The following is a 10,820-nucleotide window of genomic DNA, read 5'->3' as shown; positions in this document are numbered from 1 at the left end:
GGGAGGACGGACGCGGCCAGCGACGCCCTGTGGCTTCGTTCTGCTGCCGGAGCCGCTCCGTTTGTGCTAAGCCCCGACAAAACGGCAGCCTGGGCGGGGGGGGGGGGGGGGGGCGCGGGCAAGAGTCACATTTCAAACCGCGGGGTGCAACGACAGCTAGCTGGCTGGTGGCGGTTTGTTGGGTTTTGTTTTTTTTGTTTAAATACCTTCTGGGTAGATTCGGGCTTAAGGAAGAGCCTGCCTCCTCCAGCACCATCCTGCGCGGTACAATTTCTCTATTGATTTTAGGCTCTCAGAGCAGATCAGGCCAAATTTATTTGGCATAGCTCCTGTGTTGACAAAGTCACTGTTGACCCTGGTATGCCTTGCAATGCCTTAAATAAACGCAATAACAAAGAACATGCTTCTTTGAACCAAAAACCAGGTCCACGCTCCTCTGAACAGATAAACATGCACACAAAAAAATACTGAATCTAACTGAAGAAGCTTTAAAAAGAAGAGAGTAAATTTACACTGCTTAGCAAAGGCCTAGCTTTCAGACGCCTATTTATGTAACAAAGCCACTTTGTCCTTGCTACATATTGTTTGCTTTTTAATACTGATACCATTCACGGAGCTGCAGAGCACACTGAGTACTAAGCATGCAATATGCACTTAGCAGATCAGCTCTGGCAGCTCCTTCTTTTAAAAAACATGCCCTTGACTATATGGGCAGGAGGCATCATTATGATCTAACCTCCAAGCTTGCATAAATAAAAACATCCTGGAGCTACAAACCACACCGAGATTTCGGTTCTCTGATACTGACAGACAGGTTTCTTTATGGTTGTCTCGGATTTTAATCATTCATACTATTTGAGAACAAGCAGACCATCTAGCACACTGAAATGTGCGTGCCACAGCAACAACACGCACAAGGAACACATCTAGACCTCTACCACACGTACAGAAAGTCTTCGTAACCGTACGCAAGGACAGTTAATGCGGGCAGTTGTGCGTGTGTGAAACGCACAGGTGATGTTGTGTAAGAACTAGGGCCTCCCCTGAGAATACAGCAGGGTGTTGCTTTTGCCCTGCTGCCTCCGGTCAGCTCCCGGCTTCGGGCACCTCAGGTACCACAGGATGGCAGCATTTCCCTTCCCACCAGCCTCCATCTTCCCCGGGAGAGAACCGCTCGGGATGGGCTGCCGTCCCGCCCTCCAGTCTGAAAACCGGCTGGCGAGCCAATAGGTATCATTACCTCTTTACGTACGATTTTATCGGCTTTAAGCTGAATTTCATGCCATGCTACATGACGGGAGGAGTTTTTCCAGTTGCGCAAGCACTGCGTATGCCACTGCCGAAGTGTAGTTATTTAACGCAAGTCCCTCCAAACGGACTCGCAGGAGGTAGGAAAAAACTCAAAACAAGGGCTGAGGCGGCAGGAGGCCACCCGGGCCGGGAAGACTAGCGTTACCGGGCGTCCTCCCGCTCCCCTAGCGCCTCTCCTCAGAAACTGAGGGACTACCCGTGAGGTAGGCAGCTCTTGAGGGCCGAGCGGGGCCTAAGCTTTTACATTTTTAATACTAAGCCCTGTTTTCTTAACAGCAACAAAGCGCTAGAGCAAACTACTAAAGAGGAGAGCGCTATAGTTTCTGAAAAGGCGAATAAAGCTCCCCAACACGCCGGGGGAGCGCGTGTTAACCAGGCTCTCTCAGAGCCTTACCTCCTCCGGCCCGCCGCCACCTCAGCGCTTCCCTCCTCCGCCGCCGCCGCGGTGGGCGGCAGCCCCGCCCGCTCTCGCGCGCAGCCGCACCCGGACCAGCACGTGCACGTCCGAATCCTATTGGGCGAGACGAGGATGGGGGGCGGGGCGGCGGCCGCTCTATAAAAGGGAGCTCGGCGGGCGAGCGGTCTTTCTGTCAGCGCGGCGGGCGGAGGTGAGCGCTGGTGGCGGTGGGGGTGGGTGGACGGGCGGGCTAGGCCGGGCCGCGCTGATGTCTCTTGACACGTGTTAGACTGCTGACCTGCATGAAGCAAAACTACTACTGAGCGGCCAGGCTGCCGCCCACCCCGCGGGGCGGCTGTAGCGCACCGCGTCTGTAACCTCCTCTCTTCCCTCCGTGTCTTTGCAGGGCCCGTGTTGGAGACCCGGCGGCGTGGAGCCGCTTGGCAAATAAAGCTGTGTGGACCCCGCGAACGTGTCCGGCTGGTTCTTCTCGTGCGTGTCCGCCCCTTCCCCGCACTGCCTTTGAACCGGCGGGGTGCCCTTCCCGCGGTGCCGCTGGCCAAGCTGCAGTGCTAGAGCGAAACGCTTGTTCATAACTGGGGCTGGTCGGCCCGACCCGGGCGGTCCTTTTAAAAGCAAGTGACAGAGCGTCTCGGCGAGCCCGCCATGCCCTGCCCTCCCCAGCGCGGGGCTGCGGGCGGCTGCTGCCACCGCACAAAATGGCGCCGGAGCTGGGCGGGGAGGAGGCCGGGGTGAGCTCTGAAACACGGCAGGCCTTGCCGGGATGGGAGCCCACGGCTCTGGTACTGGGTGTGTTAAAATGGGAGAGGGTGATAACCTGGGTGAAAGGGGGATCCGGGCGTTACTTGTGCGGTATTGGTTGATTTGGCATGACTTTAACCCAACCTAGACCACTGCAGTAGTTTTTTCCTGAAGTAGTTCAGGGTTCAGTCTGTAAAGGGGCCTTGGAACAAGTAACAAATGTCCTAGGATTCCTGCCTGATTGCTGCAGGAGTAAAGCACCTGGCTGAAGGTGAGCTAGTGATTAAGCAGGAGAAAAGCATCCAGTGTCGGGGGTCCTTTACACACACAGCAAAAGAGAACTTGATGGGAATTTGACTCCAGTGATCTAGGCTGCAGCCATTTAAGGGGCCACAATTGTTTCTGTTGATAGCAGTGCTCATGTTCTGCAGGCAGATATGCTGGAGTTATGCACTGTTTTCTGTGTACAGAAAAGTTACATCTATACCCCCACTGGTGACAGGATCGGACATACAAGAATAGTAGCTAAGTCCAGGAGGACCATGAAAGATGCTTATTTGTGCTCAGAAAGGCTCAGAGACCCATTACAGAAAGTAGCACGTGCACCCTCTGTTCTGTAATTCCTGGTAATCATTTCAAGGTTTTCACAGGTGTAAAGTGAAAAAATAACATGTTTTTAAAGCATGTTCTTCATGCAAATGTTAACTGCTGCAGTAAAATTTAGTTTCTCTTCACTACAGTAAAATTACTTAATTTAAGCTTTTCCTTTTAGAGCTAGAACAGTCCCAGCCTTGGTTAACCTTAAAATCAGCATGCCAAAACCACCAAGTACAACACCAGGTATATTAAAAAAAAAACAAACAAACCTGAAAAGCACATAGTACACTATGTTGTCTTGGCAAGTTGCCTTTCTAAGGAAGTTTTTGAAACAACTTCCAGAAGATAGTGGCTAAGCACTGGAGAAATACATTTTAACTGAGTAATTGTTTGACATGGGGTAAATTTATTTAATAAAACAAAGCAAGCAGATTGTAGTTACCCACAGTTTATGAAGTGCAATATGACAACCTTGTGTAATAAGTCTAAATCTGTTTACACATTAGTGCATCTAGTCCTTGGACTTTAGTTATTGCACATAGAAATTAAATCATATAAAAGACCTGCGTACAAGACATGCAGACTTCATGAAAGGCAAATAATGCCTACATAATCAGCAAACCCCAGAATATACACAGCCTGGAATGGTCAAGGAGGAGTTCAGGTAACAAATATAACCTACTAATATTTCAATTAAAGGTAACCAAAATAGGTGTTCAAATATATAATTAATTTTAAATATATTAAATGCTAGTTTTCTTTTATGTTTCAGGCAAGGTGCTGTTTAAAAAACCTTCAATATAATAGCTTCATTTAGAGATGGTAAATCATCAAGTTACACATGGAAATTTTGATTTACATCAAATGTGACAACACAACATACAAAAAAGTTCTTAAAAAATTACTTCTAAAAAAAAAATCAAATCATGTTATAAAAGGAGAGCCAAAACTCACCTTCTTTGTAAACTAAAACATTTTCTGACATCCATGAACACTTGGCAACACTGAGTATCAGAAAAATATTACATGTGTTAAATAGTGGATATGTAGTGTTCAAATATTGAATTTACTGCATTCATTTAGTCTTGAATCATTATACCAGATAGAAATAAAAGGCAGTTCCCCCTCCCCCCTTAGTTTTGGCCATTAATTAGCAGAAACAGTCTTTAATTACATCGCGATCAGCTTGAATAACTGCAATGCTTGAATTCCTATTCCACAAAGTCCAAAAAAAACAATGCATGGGGAACAAAATCTTTCAGTCACAGCTGTTGTCACAAACATCAAGCAATTTGATATCTGGAGTTGCACAGCTGTAACGGGAGAGTTTGGTCCCATGCTTTGCATGTAAACACGGTGCAATGGAAGAGACAGCAACAAACTCTCCTATAAGAAAAAACTTGGTGTTTCCTTGTAGCAAGAGGCTTTATACACAGTAGGGTAACTAAGTACTTCTGGTCGTGTGCAGTATCGTTTTATGTGTGTGCTCATGTTTTTATAAACATTCAGAATTAATCATGAACCAAGGTGATTGTACCTCACTATAAGGCGGCTTGCTATGGTTTGGTCTCATGGCTTTACCAATGTTTTTCTCCTCATTTACAAAAATCTGACAGTCCCACCTTCACCGATAGTTGCGTGTGTTTTATGGCTCCTTGCTTCCCAAAAAAAGCACAAGTTCTGTATGAAAAAAAGTAATATGTATATACCACATTGAATCACAATATTACCTATACATCCAATTTACATTCTTTTATCCTGAAAGCATTTCATATTTCGATTGCTTGACACAAGCTATTGACTGCAGAAGTGAAAGAACATAAAACAGTTCATTCTACACCTCCAACTGCCTGAGAAAGAAAAATACTCTTCCAGTTTTATAAATTCATTCCTTATTTAGGATTTTTTTCCATTTGGCACGCAGTTCCTTTGCTGCCAAAACAACCTTTCAATGCTTTAATGCACGTTAACATAGCATGAGAACATAAGCTGAACAAAAGGTGTGTCAACAAGCTCCTTGATCTATTACAGTTAGGTTCCTCCTCCCTCCCCCAAAGAACAGGTCATCTTAGCCTCGGAGTTAAAATCCTGATGGCAACCAGTACAAAAATAATCAACTGCTTAATGGAATGAAACTTCATGTAGCTGAAGTACACAGGAACAATAACCAGGCAAGTGAGCACAAAGGTATGGTTATAGGCAGTCCTTGGGGGGGGGAGAGGGGGGGAAGTGGCACAAGTTAAGGATGAGAACTACGGCACAGTTTATAAAACCATGTGAATAACTTTTATAATACTGTAAACTGCAAGAGTCTTCACATGTCATGGTTGATCAGGGGCCTCTGTGACCAGATCTTTAGGAGGGCATGTAGAGGAGCGGGGATCCATGGCTGAGTGCATTAAAGGAATATAAACATCATCCATGTTTGGCATGACAAAGATTTTCTGTGAAAAAAGATACAATTAAATCAAGTTACGTTTCACATGCCACTTGAAACCTTAGTTTTCTGTTTTGTTTAGTTAAAATCAACAAATTTCCAGATAAAAGGTTCTTGAGTTCAGCATTATTTGAGTCAATGCCCATACTGAAGCCCTACAGTGTCCATTAACTCAAGCCATTTATTTGTGTTACAGTTGTAGATGAAGCTCAGGAACATTAAGATCTCCACACCTTCCATTAAACTGAAATAGCTCTACAGGAAACATACCAACTTTTCTTAACTCTACTGCTTTCTCAGCTCTTACCCATATACTTTCAAACTGTACTTTTAATTAAATAAGTGGGTTTGATTTCTGGCTGATTGTACAGGTTGGGATCCGGAATTAATCTGGTCAGTAAACTGTTTTCCTGTCCTACAAGTATTTGTAAATTTGGAGGCTTCTTCCTATTTTGCACTGCAGTCAATGTGATTTTTTAAAATTATTTTATCTTAAAAGAAGTAATAATAGGACGGGCACCTTACTGCCTTATCTGTTCTTAATTTTAGGTAACAGTTTGGCTCTCTATCACCTAAGAACACCTAGGATCATGTTTTTATTTAAGTACTACAAATTCTGACATGGTACCTATTTAAAAGAAATAGCATTTTTGGCTCTAAAAACCATTCTGACAAGTGCTAAAACAGATTTCCATCCACGTCTACACATGGTCTTGAGACCATCCCAGAAGTCAGCTTCAGCTGAATTCTTAACATCCTTTCCACTGAACAGCAGCAGTGGAGGATACTGACTAGTCTTGAATGAAATAGGGGACATGCAAAAATTAAAAACCCCACCCCTCCAATAGACCAAAACTATCATTAATTAAATGAAAATGTAAAGGAAACACACCTGAAACTCTTGTTCTAGTTTCCTCTCTATCCAGTCAGTTACATGAACCAGAGTCACTTCTCTCTCACCAAGTTTTGGCCGAGCTTTTAACTCCAGGTAGGGAGGTCTTCGAAAGCCATACCTTACAAGAGTACAAGGAACAGGTTTTATTATAAACACTCCAATGAAGCATACACTTAAATGTGTTAACTGTCAATGTTCTCTTAATAGCAGTTCCTACTTCATTTACAACTAGTTTCTATTGCACCTCTTCCAGAACCCATTTCAGCTACACTTCACCTTTTTTCTTAGTTGCAATCCCTTAGGTAGCACACACCTGAAACATTGCCCAGTTCTGCAGCAAGTTCCTCTTACCATATTCTGTCAGTAGGTGGAGGTGGAATGTTAATTACTAGTGTTCCTCTGCACTCTTGTACTTCAACTGTTAGCAGCAATGGAGTATTGGAGACCTCTTCAATTTTCTTCTTAATAAACTCAGTCTCTGTTGCTTTCTGAAAGTATTTTGACTTAGTAATTTTATCCACAATTCTCATGATCTTACTTGTCCGATGTCCTCCGACATACCTTTAGATAAAGAATAGAAAAAGTACATCAAGGTAATTTTCGTAAACCTACTGTTTGCTAAAACACCCACAGATTTCCTATTAAATCATTAGAGTTTTTGATATAAAAATTCTAAACAGATAGATATTCACATGTCCAAGCAGTACCTACCAGAGCCTGCACACAGCAGCTGTACTCTGTCAGCTACAAGTGTCTGGCAGAAACTCCATCCAGTCTGAACACTTCTTCTTCCCAGATGGCATTGGAAATGCAACATTTTTTTCAAATTGCAAATATACTTATATCATTTATGCCAGCAAGCTGGTATGAGAAGTGACAACCTGTCTATTACCGTTCTAACAAAATTGTCAAGACACAGATGCACCAAGACATATGCAAATATCAGCATAGAAGGCCCAACCATCATGTCTAATCTATTTAACAGCATCTGTCAAACAAAAGGTTTTCATTTTAACGTATTGTAGCATTTACAAGAACTATAAAGGTGGTGAAAAAGAACAGGAAGGCGATTTTGGCAGTGGGTAGAATGATATTCCAAAAACAGTTAACTATGCCTGGAAAAAGAGGCTACTTTTCCTGGCAATAGTGTCAGATGGCATCCTAGCTTTTAAAACAGATGCTTTAAGGACTGAATATGTCTTTTCTCACATTACAGACACTCTAAGAATAGCATGTTTGATATTTTCACACACTATATTATACCTAATTGTGGCTCTTTTTGTTATGTAGCAGAGATAACCTTGCTAAAGAAATAAGGTTTTCCTATCCTGCCAAAAATTCCTGTTTATCCAGCCTTTTACAGAACTATTTCCTTAGCATGAGATAAGACAAGAAACTCCTCAGCAGATATAAAAAAAGGGTGAATTAATTTCAACTTTTGGATTTTACACTAGCTGTAACTTTACCCAGATAAAGTAGTAACCTTTTCATCAGTTTCTACAGTGATGCAGATTTTTGAAAGGTGTAAGGAAATTCTTTCCCTATTTTACTTAAAAATTCTTTGTTCTCTCTCTTTGTGTGAGTTCTTTATATGATCTATGTATTTTTTAAAGATATGAAATGCATCTATTGAAATAATTCCAACAATTCATCACACAGTTTTCAAAAGGTTTTAGGGGTAAAATTCCAAGGAAACTCCCTTGAACATTTTGAATATGTCATGGAGCCTTTTGGTATGTTCACTGTAAAATCACTGAGATGTATTCAGACATAGGAAACACTGCGATTGTCTGAGACATTTCAGCGTTACTACAGATTTCTCACTGCATGGCATCATTTCAATTAGATGTAAAAAGAAAAGAAAAAAAAAATCAGACTGCAGCCAAAACAGGGAATGACGTGGCAAAACGGATAGGAAATTTTCTTTAAAATTCTTGCACAGCATTAGAGGGCAGTATTGCATAGCCCAGACACTTCAAGGAAGGAAAAAAAAAAAAAAAAAGAAAGGAAAAAACCCCAAACAAAACACAAAACCCTGAGGAAAAAAGCTAGGCTCGAATAACAGTTGTTTTCTTAAAGAAAAGAACACACTGGAAATAAGGGATCAGCAGGATCAGTATGGGCACAATACTGTATACAGAGTGTTTCAAGTCCACACACAAAATCACATTCTTGGCTCTGCTGCTCTTGGCAAGACATGCTGCAGAAGGTCCCCATAGGTTCTCTGGCCCAAACACTTGGGTCTCTCTGCAATTTAATAGTGAAGAAATTCGGAGGTGTCAAGTAGAGCGCTGTACAGGTCACTCTGCAGAAGTGCTGTATGGTAAACAATGCTCCCTGCATGGCAAAACACTCAGCAGAGCAGCTTCCTTCCCATTTGTAGTACATGGCTTGATTGCCGCTCTTTGCTTTAGAAATGGGTGAGTTGTGTTTGCTTAATTGCTTAGATATACTCACACTCTGACTCTGTGTGACAATAAGCATTATAGGACTGGACCGAGATATCAGTTATACTAAGTCTGGAAACGTGGCGGGGAAGAAAGGATTAACAAACACGACGTAGACAGCTCACCCTTCTGCTCCTGGAGTCACCTGCTTCTCTCCTGCCAATTCAGGAGCATCATCCTCTTCCGAAGACCCAGCGCTGGAAGATTCCTCATCACTGTCTGCAAGACAATACGCCCTTGGCCTGAAACTGAAACAATGCATTTTCCAGGTCAAATGTAATATTCTTAAATAGCTATTCATCATGTACAGCTTTGGCTGACATTACAGTTATTTCTCTTGGAGACTCTGAAATGTCCCCTGCTCTTTTTTATAAACTTTATCTAAAAGAACAAAACTGAAACCACTCTGAAGCCAGTCTGTCAGAACCACCTTCAAAACAGAAATTTTGTTTTCTCCAGTAGAATATAATCCTGCATAAAAGAGGATGGCAGGGGAATGGCTATTCTACATATTCAAATCACATGTGGAGATTATTCAAAATACATTTGAAAGCATCTCTTGTTGCTACTCATGGCTTTCCATGGAAGTTGAGCAGTATGTAGGCTGGACAGGTTTTGTTTTGTTTTGTTTTGAAGACTATGACAAAGACATGCGTTTAAATTGAAAGGTGAAAACATGCGATTCTGTCTTGTAGTAAAAGCAAAGATAGGACTCCAACTTCAGATGACATCATCTACTAATTGAATCCCAGAATCCCTCAGAGATGTTAACTCTGGTGCTAACATATATACCTTAACTTTACAACATATATACCTTATCTTCACAGCACTTTTAACCCAAGTCAATAAATTCCATTTTGTCTACTCACACACACATGCAATTTTTGCAACGTAGACATATCTCCAGCAACAGTAAAACGTGCAAAGCAGAAGAGAATTGATCTTTGTTACCTGCCTCCAAACGGAAATGCACAACGCTCACGCTGGCAGAGCAAAGCTGTCTCAAACTAGCAATTCACCTTACTGTCGCTACAGTGTGTGTCATCACTTACCAATTTCATGTAGAAAAAAGGCAATTGTATTAACAGAAGAAGTCTAACATAATCCTGGGAAGTAATATTTCTTAGATGTTTTGCAGAGATGCTTTCGTCTTATTCAAATTTAGGCTATAATCTCCCTTCAGTATCTTTACTGGAAACATTCCTTTCCCTATTGTATTTGTAGGGAAACTGACCTTTGGGCTTGTGAATTTTTAAGCTCCTCTGACACAGTGAGTGATGTTTACAGGATTTAAGGTTTTGTTTTTTCTGAAGAGAGTCCAAGACAGAATAAGGCAAAGAATGTCACGGGGAGAAGAGGGGGAAAAAGTAAAAGTAATAAAATCAAACAAGTGTGGCTCTTAAGGTACAAAATATCACACAGTAGTAACTAATTCCTAGACTTCCAACTATGGAAGAATTCATGTACGCAATCTCAGAAAAAAATTCAAATCTTTTAAACAGATTAAAATTACGGAAGGATACCATGAATACACTTCAGTATTAACAGATCTCTACCAAATGCAAGAGCTTGAAATAGTTACACAACACAGGCTTCAAAAGCACATGGTTTTATCCCTAGGGACTATACCCAGGACTATAACATTCTACAGCTTGTTCAGAATACAGTTTATAGCTGCATTTTCTTTCTTTTGTGTGTGTGTTCTTGGAAATTTATTTGAAGCATTTAATAACTCACAGAGGGCATGGACTGAGGCTAGTCCGCTATTCTGTACGTAGAACAAACGGTTAGTTGCTGCATCAAGTCCTAATGTAAAAGGACATTTCAAGCACAGCTCACAGCACACAGCACTCCTTCCCAACTGCCTATTTAAGAACTGGAGCAGTAATCCCATGACCTCTCTACACTGAAGAATTTGCTACCCGAGCTACGGAATCAGAATCGTAAACCTCTTCTTACCCAGAGGTGCATTTT

The 10,820-nt window shown here is 42.1% G+C and overlaps 2 protein-coding genes across 7 annotated transcripts in view; both read right to left on the bottom strand.

The window, feature by feature from the left end:
- ERN1 (endoplasmic reticulum to nucleus signaling 1) overlaps nt 1-1,726 on the bottom strand; it is a 50,846-nt gene extending 49,120 nt beyond the window's left edge. The window contains exon 1 of the mRNA XM_010578642.1: nt 1,706-1,726. The gene's annotated coding sequence lies outside the window, so the exon portion shown is untranslated. The remainder of the gene's footprint in view (nt 1-1,705) is intronic.
- A 1,736-nt stretch (nt 1,727-3,462) lies between these two features.
- The window catches only part of TEX2 (testis expressed 2), a 54,433-nt gene continuing 47,075 nt past the window's right edge, over nt 3,463-10,820 (bottom strand). For 4 of the 6 annotated variants that reach the window (XM_010578634.1, XM_010578632.1, XM_010578635.1 and 1 more), the window contains 4 exons: nt 8,972-9,094; nt 6,751-6,960; nt 6,397-6,517; nt 3,463-5,511 (listed from right to left, as the gene is read on the bottom strand). In XM_010578634.1, the coding sequence (XP_010576936.1) occupies nt 5,389-5,511; nt 6,397-6,517; nt 6,751-6,960; nt 8,972-9,094 (577 nt within the window). In that variant the 3' untranslated portion in view covers nt 3,463-5,388. Of the gene's footprint in view, nt 5,512-6,396; nt 6,518-6,750; nt 6,961-7,110; nt 7,185-8,971; nt 9,095-10,820 lie in introns of those variants that run through there. The other 2 variants (XM_010578636.1, XM_010578638.1) reach the window with 2 other exon arrangements.

The sequence above is a fragment of the Haliaeetus leucocephalus genome, unplaced genomic scaffold (assembly GCF_000737465.1).
Source record: "Haliaeetus leucocephalus isolate CR32 unplaced genomic scaffold, Haliaeetus_leucocephalus-4.0 Scaffold646, whole genome shotgun sequence".
Taxonomy (NCBI): domain Eukaryota; kingdom Metazoa; phylum Chordata; class Aves; order Accipitriformes; family Accipitridae; genus Haliaeetus; species Haliaeetus leucocephalus.
This window is presented reverse-complemented; position numbering and strand designations above follow the sequence as displayed.